General features: G+C 41.1%; 1 protein-coding gene and 1 long non-coding RNA gene across 6 annotated transcripts in view; one reads left to right on the forward strand and one right to left on the reverse strand.

Annotated features, from left to right (window-relative positions):
* The window catches only part of LOC133960548 (uncharacterized), a 383,773-nt gene that overhangs the window by 233,613 nt on the left and 128,734 nt on the right, over positions 1-21,426 (forward strand). The gene's annotated exons all lie outside the window — the stretch shown is intronic.
* Positions 1-21,426, reverse strand: part of st3gal3a (ST3 beta-galactoside alpha-2,3-sialyltransferase 3a) — a 90,838-nt gene that overhangs the window by 67,208 nt on the left and 2,204 nt on the right. For 4 of the 5 annotated variants that reach the window (XR_009921960.1, XR_009921959.1, XM_062395995.1 and 1 more), the window contains exon 2: positions 20,813-20,964. Coding sequence is in view for 2 of the 5 variants with exons in the window: in XM_062395995.1 (XP_062251979.1) it covers positions 20,813-20,921 (109 nt within the window). In the remaining 3 variants the exon portion in view is untranslated. Of the gene's footprint in view, positions 1-20,812; positions 20,965-21,426 lie in introns of those variants that run through there. The other variant, XR_009921961.1, reaches the window with a different exon arrangement.

Consider the following 21,426-nt stretch of genomic DNA (forward strand, 5'->3'; position numbering starts at 1 on the left):
TGAAGGATTACGTTTTAGCAAAACCGTCTGACCGTGGTGTGGCGTTAAAGTTTGATGAAACGCCATCAAAACACAAGGTTCCATATTTCAGACATAGTTTGTCCAATTGAGTCCAAACTAGACACATACGACAAGAGTCGCGACCAGAAGACATCACTGCAGAAATTGTGACTTAGAATCACAGCGCCCCCTGGTGGCAACAGGAAATATCTTGTTTTTAAGACGTGTTATGTTTTTATGTACTACTCGGAGAGCTTTCATCAGATCAACTTAAAAATTAGATGACACTCTACAAAACAAGATGAAGATCTAAAGTTATCAATATTTAAACTTTTCATCATACCGTGTGACCGTGGTGAGGTCTCAAAGTTCGACTAAACGCCAATATAAGCGAGCTTCTGTAACTTAGACATATTTTGTCCAATCGACTCCAAACTACACATATAAGACAAGAGTCGAGACCGGAAGACATCTACCTAGAAATCATGACTTAAAAGGAAAGCGCCCCCTGGTGGCATCAGGAAATGTCTTGTTTTTGTACATCGTGCGCTTTGATTTATTTGTCGGAGAGCTTTCATCACATCAATTTAAAATTTAGACGGGTGGCATCACAACAAGATGGAGATCTAAAGTTATCAAAGAAACAACTTTTCGACACACCGTCTGACTGTGGCGGGGCGTCAAATCAGCTCACCATGACACACGAAAACGCTTAAAGGAGACAAATTCACTTTAAAGGGGACATATTATTTCCATTTCACCACAGTTGATATGGTTCCTTGGGGTCTTAATGAAATGTCTGTAAAATAATTTGGTAAAAATACCCCAAGGATAATTTAAAACAGCACCTTTTTACTCTGTCTAAAACAGACCTCCTCAGATCAACCTGTTTTGAAGGCCCCGCCCCCCTCTCACCCCGCCCCCATCTTACCCCACCCCCTTTCACCCCTCTCATCCCTCCCCCTTCTCACCCCTCCCCCCTCTCATGGAGGTGTAGGACATGTGCTTGAATGTGTTCTCACTACAGAATGCATTCAACATCTATAGGGCAGATTATGGGCCTCGTGAAAATTTACGTATTCTGGGGTATTTGGAAATGGGTGTGGCAAAATGGCTCAACAGCGCCACCAACGGTGCTTTCCCTCATTTACGGAGAAACACCTCATTTAGCATTCACTGATCCGCACGAAATTGAAGACAGTTGTGTATCATCACCAGATGCACAAAAAACGCGCCGGAGCAATATGAAAAACGCAACAGGAAGCACGCCATTTTCGATTTCGTGGCCATTTTGGTCATATTCCATAATCTTTTACTTTGATATACTTCTCGTACAGCTTTCATCACATCAACTGAAAATTTAGACGAGTGTCATTACAACAAGATGGAGATCTAAAGTTATCAAAGAAACAACTTTTCGTCACACTGTCTGACTGTGGCGGGGCGTCACATCAGCTCGCCATGACACACGAAAACGCTTTAACGTCCGTGTTCATGGGTCCATCTCCCTCAAACTACATGTGTGTATCATCAGCCCCCCTCCCTTGAAGATATTCAGATGGTTTTAAAGAATGGGCGTGGCAAAATGGCTCAACAGCGCCACCAACGGAGCTTCCCCTCATTTATGGAGAAACACCTCATTTAGAATTCACTGATCCTCACGAAATTGAAGACAGTTGTGTATCATCACCAGATGCACAAAAAACGCGCTCGGAGCAATTGGAAAAACGCAACAGGAACCCCGCCATTTTCGATTTGGACCATATTCCATGTTTTTTATTTACAAGTACTTCTTGGAGAGCTTTCATCAGATCTACTGAAAATTTAGACGAGTGTCATCACAACAAGATGGAGATCTAAAGTTATTGAAAGATCAATTTTTCGCCACACCGTGTGACCGTGGCGAGGCGTCAAAATGTGACTAAACACCATCAAAACACAAGCTTCTGTATCTTGGACATATTTGGTCCAATCGAGTTCAAACTACACATGTAAGACAAGAAGCGCGACCTGATGACATCAACAAAGACACCATGACTTAAAATCATAGCGCCACCTGCTGGCTACAGGAAGTGAAGCGTTTATCTTGCAGCAGTGCGCAAATGCATGCAACGCTGAGACGAGCGCTTGGTCATCGAACGTTCTCTCTTCCCCGACCGCAACAGACTTGAAATTGCCTGTGCTCGGGCCCGTTAGTGCTACAACGTAGCCCTAGTTATTATTATTTTTCTTCGCTCAGTGAATTGGCTTTTTGAGGGCTTTAACATGCTCAAAAAGTTTCTAAAGTGTACAGTAAATTACAAATGTGCGCAAGTTTACGTTTTCTGAAGTATTTTGAAAAGGGCGTGGCAAAATGGCTCAAGAGCGCCACCTACGGAAAAGCCCCTCATTTAGCATTCACCGATCCTCAAAAAAAACATAGACTATTGTGTATCATGAGTAGATGCACAAAAAAGTCCATCAGTGCATTATGAATAACGCAACAGGAAGCCCGCCAGTTTGACTTTAGTGGCCATTTTGGTCATATTCCATATTTTTTCTTTGATGTACTTGTCGTACAGCTTTCATCAGATCAACTTCAAATTTAGACGATCGTCATCACAACAAAGTGGAGATCTAAAGTTATTGAAGGATTACGTTTTAGCAAAACCGTCTGACCGTGGTGTGGCGTTAAAGTTTGATGAAACGCCATCAAAACACAAGCTTCCATATTTCAGACATATTTTGTCCAATTGAGTCCAAACTAGACACATACGACAAGAATCGCGACCAGAAGACATCGGTGCAGAAATTGTGACTTACAATCACAGCGCCCCCTGGGGGCAACAGGAAATGTCTTGTTTTTAAGACGTGTTATGTTTTTATGTACTACTCGGAGAGCTTTCATCAGATCAACTTAAAAATTAGATGAGACTCTACAAAACAAGATGAAGATCTAAAGTTATCAATATTTAAACTTTTCATCACACCGTGTGACCGTGGTGAGGTCTCAAAGTTCGACTAAACGCCAATATAAGCAAGCTTCTGTAACTTAGACATATTTTGTCCAATCGACTCCAAACTACACATATAAGACAAGAGCCGCGACCGGAAGACATCTACCTAGAAATCATGACTTAAAAGGAAAGCGCCCCCTGGTGGCATCAGGAAATGTCTTGTTTTTGTACATCGTGCGCTTTGATTTATTTGTCGGAGAGCTTTCATCACATCAATTTAAAATTTAGACGGGTGGCATCACAACAAGATGGAGATCTAAAGTTATCAAAGAAACAACTTTTCGACACACCGTCTGACTGTGGCGGGGCGTCAAATCAGCTCACCATGACACACGAAACCGCTTAAAGGGGACATATTCGCTTTAAAGGGGACATATTATTTCCATTTCAACACAGTTGATATGGTTCCTTGGGGTCTTAATGAAATGTCTGTAAAATATTTTGGTAAAAATACCCCAAGGATAATTTAAAACAGCACCTTTTTACTCTGTCTAAAACAGACCTCCTCAGATCAACCCGCCCCCATCTTACCCCACCCCCTTTCACCCCTCTCATCCCTCCCCCTTCTCACCCCTCCCCCCTCTCATGGAGGTGTAGGACATGTGCTTGAATGTGTTCTCACTACAGAATGCATTCAACATCTATAGGGCAGATTATGGGCCTCGTGAAAATTTACGTAATCTGGGGTATTTGGAAATGGGTGTGGCAAAATGGCTCAACAGCGCCACCAACGGTGCTTTCCCTCATTTACGGAGAAACACCTCATTTAGCATTCACTGATCCGCACGAAATTGAAGACAGTTGTGTATCATCACCAGATGCACAAAAAACGCGCTCGGAGCAATATGAAAAACGCAACAGGAAGCACGCCATTTTCGATTTCGTGGCCATTTTGGTCATATTCCATAATCTTTTACTTTGATATACTTCTCGTACAGCTTTCATCACATCAACTGAAAATTTAGACGAGCGTCATCACAACAAGATGGAGATCTAAAGTTATCAAAGAAACAACTTTTCGTCACACTGTCTGACTGTGGCAGGGCGTCACATCAGCTCGCCATGACACACGAAAACGCTTTAACTTCCGTGTTCATGGGTCCATCTCCCTCAAACTACATGTGTGTATCATCAGCCCCCCTCCCTTGAAGATATTCAGATGGTTTTAAAGAATGGGCGTGGCAAAATGGCTCAACAGCGCAACCAACGGAGCTTCCCCTCATTTATGGAGAAACACCTCATTTAGAATTCACTGATCCTCACGAAATTGAAGACAGTTGTGTATCATCACCAGATGCACAAAAAACGCGCTCGGAGCAATTGGAAAAACGCAACAGGAACCCCGCCATTTTCTATTTGGACCATATTCCATGTTTTTTATTTTCAAGTACTTCTTGGAGAGCTTTCATCAGATCAACTGAAAATTTAGACGAGTGTCATCACAACAAGATGGAGATCTAAAGTTATTGAAAGATCAATTTTTCGCCACACCGTGTTACTGTGGCGAGGCGTCAAAATGTGACTAAACGCCATCAAAACACAAGCTTCTGTATCTTGGACATATTTGGTCCAATCGAGTTCAAACTACACATGTAAGACAAGAAGCGCGACCTGATGACATCAACAAAGACACCATGACTTAAAATCATAGCGCCACCTGCTGGCTACAGGAAGTGAAGCGTTTATATCGCAGCAGTGCGCAAATGCATGCAACGCTGAGACGAGCGCTTGGTCATCGAACGTTCTCTCTTCCCCGACCGCAACAGACTTGAAATTGCCTGTGCTCGGGCCCGTTAGTGCTACAACGTAGCCCTAGTTATTATTATTATTATTATTATTATTATTATTATTTCCCTTTGGGGGGCTTTTTCAGGGTCTAGACATGCTCAAAAAGTTATGAAACTTTGCAGGAAATTCAAGGTCTGCGGATATTTTAGTATTCTGGAGTAATTGGAATTGGGCGTGGCAAAATGGCTCTACAGCGCCCCCTGGAACCAGCCCCTAGGTTTCCACATAACGGATTTTCATCAAAATCTGGATATAGGTGTATCGTGACCAGTCATGAAAAAAAGTCTCATGGAGCATTATGAAAAACGCAACAGGAAGTCCGCCATTTTGCTTTTAGTGGCCATTTTGGCAATATCCCACATTTTTACTTTTACGTACTTGTCCCAGGGCTTTCATCAGATCAACTTCAAATTCAGATGAGTGTCATCACAACAAGATGGAGATAAAAAATGATTGAGGGATTTTTTTTTTATCACACCGAGTGACCGTGGCATGGCGTTAAAAATTGGTTACACGCCATCAAAACACGGGCATCTGTATCTCGGACATACATGTTCCAATCAAGTCCAAACTAGACATGTAAGACAATAGTCCCCGCCTGATGACATCTATGCATAAATGATGACTTAAAACCGCAGCGCCCCCTGGTGGCAACAGGAAATGTCTTGTTTTTTGCTTGTCTTACACTTGGATGAATTTCTCCTCATCCACTGACCTCAACCATGTCAAACTGTATCAAATGGGTCACAAGACATTGACAATGAAGACATAAGATTACCGTGACTTTTCGTCAAACGCCATATGAATGGCGTGGCATTAAAATTCATCAACTCGCCGTGAAACACGAAATTGCTGTAACTTCAGTGTTCATGATTCTATCTCTCTCAAACTACATGTGTGTAACAACAGCCCCCCCCTGAAGATATTCATATGGTTTTAAGAAATGGGCGTGGCAAAAAAACTGACCAGCGCCCCCTATAGGGCAACCCCGGCACTACGATGGCCGACATTTATACAAATCTATCGGGACGTGTGTCGTTTCATAACAAACAAAAAAATATCTTGGATAGGTATGCTTGACCAAACAGGGAGGCCGCCATTTTGGATTAAGTGGCCATTTTTTTCCCATATTCCACATTTTTACTTGATGCACTTGTCCCAGGGCTTTCATCAGATTAACTTCAAATTAAGATCAGTGCCATCACAACAAGATGGAGATAAAAAGTGATTAAGAGATTGACCTTTCGTCACACCGTGTGACCGTGGCGTGGCGTCTTGAGTTTGATTAAACGCCATCAAAACACGAGGTTCTGTATCTCGGACATACATTGTCCAATCGAGTCCAAACTAGACATGTAAGACAAGGGTGCCATCCTTATGACATCTACACAGAAATTATGACTTGAAATTACAGCGCCCCCTGGTGGCTACAGGAAGTGACATGTTTTATACTTTGATGAACTGCTCCTGGCTGATTTACAATATACAGCTCAAATCAGATCAGTCAAGTCATTAGATCATGGTCAGAATTGTGAGGTTTCCTCAAACCGTGTAAACATTGATGTGCGGCGAAGGATTTTCCTTCGCCAAAGGACACGATGTTATCATAACTCCACTGTGCATTGTCCTATCACTACAAAACTTCTGTCACATGGTCAGAGTCCAAGCCTGAACAGCTCTATGTGTCAATATTTCCTCAGTGTCATAGCGCCACCTACTGATTCGCCAGGAAACAGGAAGTACTTTGTTAATCCACTCTGCATTATCCAACCGACTCCAAACTACTGACCTATGATCACAATCCTGAATAGAACAGCTCCATATATGAATATTAGTTCCGGATCATAGCGCCACCTATTGATCAGTGTGAAAATTAAGTTGCGGAAACATTGTCCAATTGACACAAAATTTCTCACGCTGCATCAGAGTGCCTACTTGAACAGATCTATATGTCTGTGCGTAATAATAGTGATGGCGCCACCTACTGGCAAACCTACTGCCGCAGAGCGCAAAACGCATGCAACGTGGAGAAGTGCATGCTCGATCGATGATGTGCGCTTGGTCATCGATCGCTCTCTCCACCGACCGCAACAGGCTTCAACGTGCGGGTGCTCGGGCCCGCAAGTGCTACAACGTAGCCCTAGTTATTAGGGCCCGAGCACCGAATGGTGAGAGGCCCTATTGAATCTGTAAGGATTTTTATTATTATTATTATTATTATTATTATTTCCCTTTGGGGGGCTTTTTCAGGGTCTAGACATGCTCAAAAAGTTATGAAACTTTGCAGGAAATTCAAGGTCTGCGGATATTTTAGTATTCTGGAGTAATTGGAATTGGGCGTGGCAAAATGGCTCTACAGCGCCCCCTGGAACCAGCCCCTAGGTTTCCACATAACGGATTTTCATCAAAATCTGGATATAGGTGTATCGTGACCAGTCATGAAAAAAAGTCTCATGGAGCATTATGAAAAACGCAACAGGAAGTCCGCCATTTTGCTTTTAGTGGCCATTTTGGCAATATCCCACATTTTTACTTTTACGTACTTGTCCCAGGGCTTTCATCAGATCAACTTCAAATTCAGATGAGTGTCATCACAACAAGATGGAGATAAAAACTGATTGAGGGATTTTTTTTTTATCACACCGTGTGACCGTGGCATGGCGTTAAAAATAGGTTACACGCCATCAAAACACGGGCATCTGTATCTCGGACATACATGTTCCAATCAAGTCCAAACTAGACATGTAAGACAATAGTCCCCGCCTGATGACATCTATGCATAAATGATGACTTAAAACCGCAGCGCCCCCTGGTGGCAACAGGAAATGTCTTGTTTTTTGCTTGTCTTACACTTGGATGAATTTCTCCTCATCCACTGACCTCAACCATGTCAAACTGTATCAAATGGGTCCCAAGACATTGACAATGAAGACATAAGATTACCGTGACTTTTCGTCAAACGCCATATGAATGGCGTGGCATTAAAGTTCATCAACTCGCCGTGAAACACGAAATTGCTGTAACTTCAGTGTTCATGATTCTATCTCTCTCAAACTACATGTGTGTAACAACAGCCCCCCCCTGAAGATATTCATATGGTTTTAAGAAATGGGCGTGGCAAAAAAACTGACCAGCGCCCCCTATAGGGCAACCCCGGCACTACGATGGCCGACATTTATACAAATCTATCGGGACATGTGTCGTTTCATAACAAACAAAAAAATATCTTGGATAGGTATGCTTGACCAAACAGGGAGGCCGCCATTTTGGATTAAGTGGCCATTTTTTTTCCATATTCCACATTTTTACTTGATGCACTTGTCCCAGGGCTTTCATCAGATTAACTTCAAATTAAGATCAGTGCCATCACAACAAGATGGAGATAAAAAGTGATTAAGAGATTGACCTTTCGTCACACCGTGTGACCGTGGCGTGGCGTCTTGAGTTTGATTAAACGCCATCAAAACACGAGGTTCTGTATCTCGGACATACATTGTCCAATCGAGTCCAAACTAGACATGTAAGACAAGGGTGCCATCCTGATGACATCTACACAGAAATTATGACTTGAAATTACAGCGCCCCCTGGTGGCTACAGGAAGTGACATGTTTTATACTTTGATGAACTGCTCCTGGCTGATTTACAATATACAGCTCAAATCAGATCAGTCAAGTCATTAGATCATGGTCAGAATTGTGACGTTTCCTCAAACCGTGTAAACATTGATGTGCGGCGAAGGATTTTCCTTCGCCAAAGGACAAGATGTTATCATAACTTCACTGTGCATTGTCCTATCACTACAAAACTTCTGTCACATGGTCAGAGTCCAAGCCTGAACAGCTCTATGTGTCAATATTTCCTCAGTGTCATAGCGCCACCTACTGATTCGCCAGGAAACAGGAAGTACTTTGTTAATCCACTCTGCATTATCCAACCGGCTCCAAACTACTGACCTATGATCACAATACTGATCTGAACAGCTCCACATATAAATATTAGTTCAGGGTCATAGCGCCACCTACTGATCAGTGTGAAAATTAAGTTGTGTTAACATTGTCCAATTGACACAAAATTGCTCACGCTACATCAGAGCGCCTACATGAACAGATATATATGTCTGTGCGTAATAATAGTGATGGCGCCACCTACTGGCAAACCTACTGCCGCAGAGCGCAAAACGCATGCAACGTGGAGAAGTGCATGCTCGATCGATGATGTGCGCTTGGTCATCGATCGCTCTCTCCACCGACCGCAACAGGCTTCAACGTGCGGGTGCTCGGGCCCGCAAGTGCTACAACGTAGCCCTAGTTAGGGCCCGAGCACCGAAATCGGTGGGAGGCCCTATTGAAATTGAAATGATTATTATTATTATTATTATTATTATTTTTCTTAGCTTAAATGAATTGGCTTTTTGAGGGCTTTAATGTGCTCAAAAAGTTGTAGGAGTTTGCAGTAAATTCGAAGGCGGCGTAAAATTACGTATTCTGGAGTATTTTGAAAAGGGCGTGGCAAAATGGCTCAAGAGCGCCACCTACGGAAAAGCCCCTCATTTAGCATTCACCGATCCTCAAAAAAAACAAAGATTATTGTGTATCATGACTAGATGCACAAAAAAGTCCATCAGTGCATTATGAATAACGCAACAGGAAGCCCGCCAGTTTGACTTTAGTGGCCATTTTGGTCATATTCCATATTTTTTCTTTGATGTACTTGTCGTACAGCTTTCATCAGATCAACTTCAAATTTAGACGATCGTCATCACAACAAATTGGAGATCTAAAGTTATTGAAGGATTACGTTTTAGCAAAACCGTCTGACCGTGGTGTGGCGTTAAAGTTTGATGAAACGCCATCAAAACACAAGCTTCCATATTTCAGACATATTTTGTCCAATTGAGTCCAAACTAGACACATTCGACAAGAGTCGCCACCAGAAGACATGGGTGCAGAAATTGTGACTTACAATCACAGCGCCCCCTGGTGGTAACGCGAAATGTCTTATTTTGGTACGTGTTATGTTTTTATGTACTACTCAGACAGCTTTCATCAGATCAACTTAAAAATTAGATGAGACTCTACAAAACAAGATGAAGATCTAAAGTTATTAGAATTTAAACTTTTCATCATACCGTGTGACCGTGGTGAGGTCTCAAAGTTCGACTAAACGCCAATATAAGCGAGCTTCTGTAACTTAGACATATTTTGTCCAATCGACTCCAAACTACACATATAAGACAAGAGTCGCGACCGGAAGACATCTACCTAGAAATCATGACTTAAAAGGAAAGCGCCCCCTGGTGGCATCAGGAAATGTCTTGTTTTGGTCATCTTACTCTTTGATGTATTTCCCTCCAGCCACTTTACTAAACCATGTCAAACTGTGTCAAATTGGTCTCAAGATATTGATAATGTAGGCATAACATTATTGTGACTTTTCATCATGCAGATTGTTAATGGCGTGGCATCAAAGTTCATCAGCTCATCATGACCTATGAAACCCATTTTAACAGAGTTACCCTGAACGCAGCATGAGACCGCTTTCGGTTTGTTACGTCTCACACTTGGATGTATTTCTCCTCATTCACTTTGCTAAACCATGTCAAACTGTGTCACATGGGTCTCAATATATTGATAATGTAGGCATAACATTGCTGTGAGTTTTCATCATGCGGATTATTCATAGCTTTGCAGCAGACTTCTTCAACTCGCCATGACAAACGAAGCTGCATTTAACACAGCTGCAAGTGAACGCCTCATGAGTTACGTCGTCACAAGCTGCGGAGCTGTGTATCACGAAGAACCGGAGAACGGTTGGCGAGTCTGGATGAGAGGACGGCGGCGGAGTCACTGTGGACGTTGTTCGCTCAGCAGGTTAGAGTGTGGGACTCAAAGCTTTTTTCCCCCGTCCGTCGTGTCTTTTCCTGTGTGAACTCTGCCGCTCTCAACAGCAGAACTGGCTATGAGCTAGCTCCTGCTACCTCCAACGAAGCATCTCTCAACTGCTACGTAAGTTAAACGGACACTTCTGACTGACTGTGATGATAAGCAAAAGAGACACTGTGGATGTGTGATGTGTTGTACTGCATTTGTTTGATCTGTTTACTAATACTAGCTCTAATAAATACTGTATAAATTATATTTTGCTCCTGAATTGAACTGTGTTAAAGGGGTTCACATGGAAAATATATGTTCAATTATGTAAAGGGTGATTTTTGTTACTATTATACTAATGGAGATTTAGCACTTGCTACACATTGTAAGAGCAGCTGTTCAAAGGAGCACTACGTCTTTTAAGGCTCTTTATTCAGAGTCACGGTGTTGATGTCCTGTCACGTGTTACAGTGAAAAATAACCGTGTCTCCCACCTTCAGTATTTAAATCGTTAATCTCAGACAGACTTCACTGAATTCTTTTGTTAAATATGAGTAAGTCATAGCCTTGTAACTTTACTAGAACAGACAGTGTCATACAGAGTTGTGGGTTTATATGCACTACCTATTTCCTAATCTGAAATGATTATGCTCTGATTAACTTTGAACTAATATTTTATTTTTACCATTTAAAAGTCTGTTAATTACTTAACCTGGCCCATGTATGACTTTACATATCTGTGTATTGGTTTCATGTTCCTCTAGAAGGTCCAACTTGACACACAACTTGAATCCAACCAGACTGAACACTGACTCCAGGTACAGACCTGATTTCATTACTTAAAAACAATCAAAGTATTGCACATAATACATAATGTATTAAATTATAATGCAATACTTTTAATGTGAAATAGCTCCATTAAAAACATTCATTGTCATGGTAGTGCACGTTTTAATCCAAAAGCATATTCAAATACACAGTTGAATATCCACAGAAAATAAGATTACACACTTTGTTCATATGTAACTCTTCCTCTACAATAATGACGATCACTTTCATGTTTCCTATCATTTTATTAGGGACAGACGAGCCTGAAGGACACAGCTGTGATGACCATGTTCTGTCTCTTATGGCAAAGCAGAAATATAAAACACTGGGTTCTTATCTAAAGTGTATCAAATCAGATCTCCACCATGTTGCTGCTGAGGACATCAGGTGCTGCAGTTCTTCATCTATGAAGAGAAAAAACGCACTGTTAAAGAATGTTTTGTGTTGTGTATAAAGCACAACAGATTTCAGATAGAACTGTTGTACTGTGGTCTTGGTTTATATCCTCATGGTGAAATGTACATATTTTAAGTCCCTTCTGATAAAAGTGCTGAAAGAAATACAACATTGTACAAATACATAAAATGTCTTTCTACCTCATCAGTACTATTCAAGGTGATAATCTCCCACAGACCTATTGATAACAGTCCAAATCAAGTCTTTCCACTTCTCTCAGTGTGAAAACATAATTCTATAATTAATTTGAGAACTGTTTACAACACTGATGTGTGGAGATTAAAATCATACCTAAACTGTCTAATTCACTGTAAAACTCCATGACATTCGCAGGCCATCTGTAGTTAAGGGAGCAACGCATGGAGTGATGTGTAGATTACTAGTTTGATGATGCATGAGGAGAGGCGGTGGTCGAGTGGCAGAAACTTGGACTATGGGCAGAGAAGGTCTCTGGTTCGTCTTTGGTTCGACTCCATGGAGAGACAACAAAAGTCGCACCTGGATTGATCTGTCCAAAAATCCAAGAGTCTCCCTACCCTCTCTAGTGCCCATGAGCAAGGCACCTCACTCCCCCAACATCTGCTCCCCCGAGTGCCGTACATGGTCGCTCACTGCTCTGTGTGTCCTGCACCAGATGGGTAAAAAGCAGCGATTAAATGTCCCTACCTGCATGAGTGTGCCTTTGCATGTCTGTGCATGTGTTTTGGATGAATACATGGATTTTAATCTTAATCTTTTAATCTTAATCAGTTGTCTTCCAGTTGACCAGCATGAAGCTGCAGATCTCCACCATGTTGCTGCTGGGGACATCAGGAGCTGCATTAATGAGGAGCAGAAGCGTACTGTTATGAATGTTTTGTGTTGTTTATGAAGCACTACTTATTTCAGCTAGAACCGATGTACTAGGGTCTGGGTTTGTATCCTAATGGTTAAATGCACATACTTTAAATCGCTTTTGATAAAACGTGACAAAGAAATACAACATTGTACACATAGATAAAATGTCTTTCTACCTCATCTGTAATATTCAAGGTGATGATCTCCCACAGAGCTGTTGATAACAGTCCACATCAAGTCTCTCCACTTCCCTCAGTGTGAAAACATAATTATATAATTAATTGGAGAAGTGTTTACAGCACTGATGTGTGGACATTATAATGTTATCACTACTGTCTAATTCACTCTACAACTCCATGACAGACTAAATAAACGATGTGAAAATAGTAATGGCGGATATACCATCCTGTATCAGAATATTGGTGAAACAGTTACTATCACATGAAACGTACACGTGTAGCGTATTGATAGTAACTCATTAAAAAAAATAATGTCACAACCAAAACAAGACTGTCGAGTTATCTTGCTTCAATCTGTTCATTAGACGTGATAAATAAACGGTAACTTTTATAACAATTACATATTACAAAAAACTTGAGGCATGTAAGCATATGATGATAGATAAAGCAATATGTTATGTTGGATAGTTTCAAGGTTACTTACCTCTAGTTCAGCACCAGCGGCTGGCCAGAAGAAGTGGAGCGATCTTCCTTGCCGCACAGGGCAAACGCAGGCAATGTGGAGACGTTCGCTTGGTCATCGAACGTTCTCTCTTCCCCGACCGCAACAGACTTGAAATTGCCTGTGCTCGGGCCCGTTAGTGCTACAACGTAGCCCTAGTTATTATTATTTCCCTTTGGGGGGCTTTTTCAGGGTCTAGACATGCTCAAAAAGTTGTGAAACTTTGCAGGAAATTCAAGGTCTGCGGATATTTTAATATTCTGGAGTAATTTGAATTGGGCGTGGCAAAATGGCTCAACAGCGCCCCCTTGAACCAGCCCCTAGGTTTCCCCTTCTTCGATCTTCACCAAAATCGGGACAGAGGTGTATCGTGACCAGTCATGAAAAAAAGTCTCAAGGAGCAATATGAAAAAAACAACAGGAGGTCTGCCATTTTGAATTTATTGTCCATTTAAGCCATATTCCACTTTTTTTGTTTTATGTACTTGTCGTAGAGCTTTCATCTGATCAACTTCAAATTCAGATGAGTGTCATCACAACAACATTGAGAAAAAAATGATCAAGGGAATTTTTTTTCGTCACACCGTGTGACCGTGGCGTGGCGTCAAAATTTGATTAAACGCCATCAAAAAACGAGCATCTGTAACTCAAACATACATGGTCCAATCCAGTCCAAACTAGACATGTAAGACAAGAGTCCTGGCCTGATGACATCTACACAGAAATCATGACTTGAAATCACAGCACCCCCTGGTGGCAACAGGAAATGTCTTTTTTTTTGCATGTCTTACACTTGGATGTATTTCTCCTCATCCATTGACCTCAACCATGTCAAACTTTATCAAATGGGTCTCAAGACATTGATAATGAAGGCATAAGATAACAAACTTTTCGTCAAACGCCATATTAATGGCGGGGCATCAAAGTTCATCAACTCACCGTGAAACACGAAATTGCTGTAACTTCAGTGTTAATGGTTCTATCTCACTCAAACTACATGTGTTTAGCAAAATCCCCCCCCCTGAAGATATTCAAATGGTTTTAAGGAATGGGCGTGGCAAAACAACTGACTAGCGCCCCCTAATGGGCAGCCCCGACACTACGATTGGCCGACATGTACAAAAATCGTTTTGGGCATGTGTCTTTTTATAACAAACAAATAAGTCTCTTGGATAGATATGCTAGACCAAACAGGAAGCCCATCATTTTGAATTTAGTGGCCAGTTTAGCCATATTCCACATTTTTTCTTTGATGAACTTGTCGTAGAGCTTTCATCTGATCAACTTCAAATTCAGATGAGTGTCATCAAAACAAGATTAAGAAAAAAGTGACTAAGGGATTTTTTTTCCGTCACACCGTGTGACCGTGGCGTGACGTCAAAGTTTGATTAAACGCCATCAAAACACGAGCATCTGCATCTCGAACATACATGGTCCAATCGAGTCCAAACTAGACATGTAAGACAAGAGTCCCGGCCTGATGACATCTACACAGATATCATGATTTGAATTCACAGCGCCCCCTGGTGGCTAAAGGAAGTGACATGTTTTATATTTTGATGAACTGCTCCTGGCTGCTTTACGATATACAGCTCAAATGACCTCAGTCAAGTCATTGGATCAAGGTCAGAATTGTGACATTTCCTCAAACCATGTAAACATTGATGTTTGGCGAAGGATCATCCTTCGCCAGACGAGGCAATGTTTTCATAAGTCCACTGTGCATTGTCCTATTACTACCACACTTCTGTCACATGATAATAGTACAAGCCTGAACAGCTCTGTGTGTCAATATTTCCTCAGTGTAATAGCGCCACCTACTGATTCGCCAGGAAACAGGAAGTACTTTGTTAATCCACTCTGCATTATCCAACCGGCTCCAAACTACTGACCTATAATCACAATACTGATCTGAACAGCTCCACATATAAATATTAGTTCAGGGTCATAGCGCCACCTACTAATCAGTGTGAAAATTACGTTGTGGTAAAATTGTCCAATTGACACAAAATTGCTCACGCTATAACAGATCTATATGTCTGTGTGTAATAATAGTGATGGCGCCACCTACTGGCAGACCTACTGCCGCAGAGCGCAAAATGGATGCAACGCGGAGACATGCCCTTAGTCATCGATCGCTCTCTCCACCGACCGCAACAGGCTTCAACGTGCGGATGCTCGGGCCCGCCAGTGCTACAACGTAGCCCTAGTTCCAAAATGTTTTTAGTAGAGAAAAGATCATTCTATACATGTTGTTATTGTAATTAGTTGGGTTTTACAGGACAGAGCACTGAATTCTGCAACGAGCCAGTGTTGACCTCTCCAGCTTCCTCATCACGCTCCTGACTCTCGCCTTCCCCCTCACCCAGTCACTCATTTACAGTTGCTGATTGTGTTGACAGCTTCCCAATTCCATGGGAGAAGTTTCTTGAAGCTCTGATGCAGTGTCTGATGAGGGAGAAGAGGCCAAGCCCACGGTTACGGAGAGAAATGGTCCGTATTGTTGTCTCTGAAATGATGATGGTCTGTGCTTCTCCAAGTAAACAAGCGTCAACAGAAGTTGCCAAGAAAATGGTTGCCAAATATCAACGATCACTGCAAGATATAAACAAAGGTGATGTGGTGGGAGCAGGTTATCACTCAATGGTCAACAATTCCAAGCCCGCATTGAAAATGTAAAGCGTTTCTCATCAGGTTAAGGAAGCGTAAACAGGGGTCAGATGAGTACGACACAGAGGAAATCCCAGCTGAACAAAAGGCAACTCAGGACATTTAAGGCTGCATAAAGTGGGACGTGAAATTCATGCCAGTGAGTGAGACACCAAAGAGCCTACAGGAGAAGAAGGACAAAATGAAGGTGCTCAGTGAACAGACGAACTTCAGCCAAGCGCTGGTAGAAACTCTTATGAAGTGCACCTACTACTCCCAACGTAAATATGTAAACGACGGAAAAGATCTGCATTCTCTTTCGGAGGAGTGGCCGTATTTATTTCTTGAAATTTGCATGACAGTTCACTTTCAAGAGCTCACTGGCGTGTCATTGAGAGAGGTTTTTATCTGTATTTTAGAAAAGAAGGGAAAACTGCTTCTGGACTTCATGAGAACCATTTGTGCTGGCAAGTCCAAGTGGGTTTTGGTGGCGGTCACAAAGCTGGAAATCATTAGAGGACAGTTAATGGGATGCTCAGAAGATGTGAAGGATGTGGTGCTCCTCCTTCTAGCCTATTTTGGTGAAAAAGAGGAAAACCTCTTCCACTACGTTGAAGACCATAGAGTTGTGAACGACCAAATCCCGACCTTCATAACTGGCATCTAATTGATGTTTGGAAGCTACTATTGTCTCAACATACACTATCCAGTGGATCTGGCCTCTACACTTGGGTTCCTTCAAAAGTAAAAGAAATATACCGCATTTTCATGATTTAGAACAAATCAGTATATAGTGGTTGATTATGAATTATTGTGTTCAAAAAGGTGTTTCTTCCTCATCAATCCAGAGAAGGGCCCGGAAGTTGAAACAAAGAAGAACAAGAAGCAACTTTCCGTAAACCCAAGAGTCCTCCCCCTCCTTTCAGATCTGTCTGATCATGAGGGGAGAGAGATAGGTTAAAGAGTGACTTTTTCAACTGAACTGTTCTGCTACAGTATCTGTATTGAACATTATGCACTTTACTGTACCTTAGTTGTTATCCAGTGTTAAAAACAGTATTTTTTAATGTTTACACTCGGTTTGAGTGCTTGAACAAGCATGGTTGGTTTGGTTCATAAAAATGTATGTGAACTGGCTTATTATACTGTCAAGGAAAGAGCAATATACCTACATGTCCTTTTAGATTTTTTTTTATGCCAGAAGCAGCTTTCAAGAGGTTACGGTTCCTACTGTGTTTTAAGGAGTTGGGTTGGTTTGTTTCTTTTAAAGTAATGTAAACTGGCGTATTGCACATTTTATTGGAATGAATAATTCCTTGATTATTACTTGAACAATAAGGTCAAGGCAAAAACAGTGTTTATCTTTGTTTTGTACAGGCTGCTCTTTGGTTTTGTCAAATACTTTGTGTGGAAGACATGCTTATTATATGATTCTGAAAAGATTCTCAGATATTATTAGAATTTATATATATTAGTGCGTTATTAACGGCGTTAACGCAAACCCATTTTAACGCCGTTAATTTTTTTATCGCAAGATTAATGCAGAGCTGCCAACTCTCACGCTTTTGCCATGTGACACACGCTTTTGCATGTTGGTGGTTGACTAAGTCACAATAATTTTTTTTAAACATCATCGTATCAGGCCGTCATGAAGTACAAGGAGCGGGCGGGTGTGTTTGTGTGTGTCTGTGTGGTTCCAGATAGCGCACCGTAGCCCCGCCCCCTGCCCCCGCGCACTCGCTCAGAGAGACACAGTGAGATCAGTGCTCAGTGACTCACTGCTCTGAGTGAAAACACAGTTACTCTGGTCTCAGCTGATCAGAGATCAGCGAAGCAGCTTCTTGATCAGAGCAGAAGCTGCAGTTGGTTTCTATCGAGCTTCAGTATCTGTGTTCGCCTCCAGTCTGACCTGCTCTCGCTTTTTGTTTGAATATTTCGCCAACTAAAATATATATTTTAAGCTACTAGGCTGCAGCTATATGTTTTTATTTATTTAAAAACAGGGTACTTCTTATTTCATACATTTTCCACAAATATGGGGAGGACTCAAATAGCCCTACAAAGTGTTTAATTTATTTCAAAGTAGGCCAACACCTGCCTATGTATTTTGTTTGTTTGTTATTTTGTTGCTTGTCTGTTTGAGAGGCCTGACTGCTATGTTCACAGCAAACTTGAAAAAAAGAAAATATTAAGCAATGGTTTAACTGCACTATAGGTTGAGTCCTTGTTTAACTGATATGTGCACTTTATAATTTTATTTTGTAGCGCCCTGTTTGACAATGTTGTTTTTCAATAAAATAAAACATTTGCATAAAGCAAGCCAATCCACTTGTCCATGTTGATAGAGCATTAAAAAAAATATTTTGCCATTAGCAGTTTTTTAGGGTATTCTGTCAATCCAGTCAACTTAATAAAACTCTGAGGAACGTCTAAGCCTTTGTTTGAGTGGTTTTGAGATACTTCACAGTAGGTGGAGGGCTACTGAATTTGTTATACAGTGGTAAGTGGTTGTACAAATTGTTGTTTTCTTTACTCTAGAATGTACCCTTTATATTAGACTATTTTATATTGAAATACTTTATATTTACATCGGGAGTGGGTAGTCTCTTCAGAGGCAGCCATGTTTTTTTACAATAGCCCGGACTGGACAAACTAACGCCCTTTGAGTTTTTGTGAAAAGTGAAGTTTACCACAGGTTCTCTTTCATGTTTGGAAGGGGAGGGTGAGATGACGGGTATTCCGCAACTTTACCACTAGATATCCCTACATTTTACAAACTGAACATTTAACAAAAGAAGACCTTACATTTATCTACTTTTGTAAGCACAGTGTTGCCATTAGGGGTGCATTGATTAGTCGACGTCCTCGATGACTTTGACGCTGAAAATGCGTCGACATCAATATTTTAAACCGCATATTTTATCATTTATATCATATAAAATATGTCATTAATATCGTTTAAGATCATTTCCCAGTGTGTTTCCTGGCGCGATTCACTTGCAGCAAGCGGAAAAAATAGACTGTGGTTGATTGACATGTAGGGTTAGCTAATAGGAAGCCCCTATGTTGGTATGTTGTGGACCAATATGATGAGGCAATGAATGTGGGGGGTGGGGTTTCCGACACGGAAGTGGGGACCCGAATAAAGATGTCAACATTAGTACACAGACTGTCTCACGCACATTATTAAGCGAACTCGACAGACTCGATGCCGAAACCATCCGCGCAGGGCGCAAGGCGCATCGCAGCCCATGTGAACTGCAGAAAAGGTTTAACAGGGGGTTGGATAGGAGGCTCCTGGCTTTCTTTGGTGCTGCGTGGTGCGGCGCTTCGGAAATGGAATTAAATGTTCAATTACATTTTTTTGGAGGAAAATTTATCGTTTAGATTAATCGACTAATTGGTAAAATAGTCGACAGATTAATCGATAGAAAAATTGACGTTAGTGGCAGTCCTAGTTGCCATTTCATGTTCAACAGGTTAGTTAAACCACCTTGGTTCTGTTGCTTTTACTGCTTTATTTTTCAGTAGATTTGACCATTTATGGCCTTCTTTGTTAGCTTTAATGTTTCTCGTATTTGTTGTGAGAAAAACTTAGCCACTGTTTAAATACTATGCAAATTGTTGCATTATTAGTGTTGATAAAACTGTTATTGTTTGTTTGTCATCCACAGTGCTGATGAAAAGACTTACTCAAAAGTTTCCTGAACATCATATCATGTCTGTAAATGACTGTCCTACCTGCTGTCAAGTCTGGACTCGATGACAAGGACACCAGTCTTATCAAGCCTAATTAGAGGTAAGAAGTGGTATAGATAATGGCTGCATGTTAAATATAACTATATTTCCAGTTGTCTGCTGTTTTAAATCTGAGTAGTCAAAATTCTGTTTGTGGCTGTGAGTCTATCGGTTGTCTATATGTAAGCAGCATGCTTAAGTACTGAATCAATCTAACTTTGGCTTTGTTGTTTTTCTTTCGGCAGAGAGGATAGTGCCAGTCTACAGTGAACACCTGATGGACAACATGTAAATCATCAAGCACAACTGGTGACAACACATACTTCAAGTTCCAACATCTTGGACACGTGTCTGTGTGACACTCTATCCCATGTTGAGCCCCCTCTTCAGTCAGGTCTGGACTCAGTGAATCATTACTTCTAATTAACCAAGGGCAAGTGACAATTTTTTCATAATGTTTATTTAGTCCACCATGGATTGTCCTTCATGTATATGTGCACACATGTTTTTTCAAGATCAACAAAAACATCAAAACTTCTTTGAAAATGTGTTATTGAATCTTTTAAATTAGTTTTTCAAAGAGAATATGTAAATGCACAGTTTCTGTCTTTTGGTTTACAGTGGCGCTGTATTTGTGTAATGTGTAATGCAATTTGTACTGTATTTTTTACGGGGAATTTCTGGCAACCACAGCTGCCAGTATTTTACCGTAAAATGTAACATTTGAATGAAATATTATTATGTACTGTGTTTATCACTGAGACTGTAATTTGTTTCACAGTAATATTTACTATTAAATAAAATTACCGTAAACAGGTTTATTTGACAATTTTTATTTTTAAAGAAAATTACTGTGTTAGGCACTTGTGTCATGGAATCATATCACTGATAGTGCACTTCCCACTTCTCAATGAAACAAGTTAACTAAGGTCATTTTGTACATGAATTCATGGCCACTTCTAACTCACATGATTTGTTGACCCAGCCTTGTAAGCTGATCCTCCCCGATGAGTAGTATAGGAATCCTAGAGCCAGCATGGAGCACAGGCCCAGGAGGAGGTTGCGACTGGGTTTCATTTTCGTTTCAAGCTAGCATACATGGCCCATTGCACACTGGAGCCTATTTGAACAAGAGATAAACCAGTTAAACTTGCACTCAAACACTTCATGTTATGACTTAATGCAATCACATATGAGAGGCTGAATGTCTGAGCCACAGCTCCAGATAGCATCTCTGCAACAGAGCTCTCTTACTGAGCAGAGATTTATTGCTCCACCCTGGGAGATGGGTTAGAGACTTGCTCTGGGTCACGCCCACATTTGGTCAACCAATGAAACATATTGCAATGCCTTTAATAGAAATGCAATACTATTGCAAAATATTACAAAATACTAACTCTGCCGACAATCAGACAGAATTTTACTTCCTTGTTGTAATCTTCTCTCTACACTGCGCAGTTAATACAACTCATCTGAACCAAACACAGAATTGTCAGTCAGTAATTATTGGAGGAAACTCAATTATATTACAACTAGTGCCGTTTCATTCAACATACATGTATTTCCAGGTCTTAAGAGGTTT

This window comes from Platichthys flesus, chromosome 9, assembly GCF_949316205.1.
Source record: "Platichthys flesus chromosome 9, fPlaFle2.1, whole genome shotgun sequence".
Taxonomy (NCBI): domain Eukaryota; kingdom Metazoa; phylum Chordata; class Actinopteri; order Pleuronectiformes; family Pleuronectidae; genus Platichthys; species Platichthys flesus.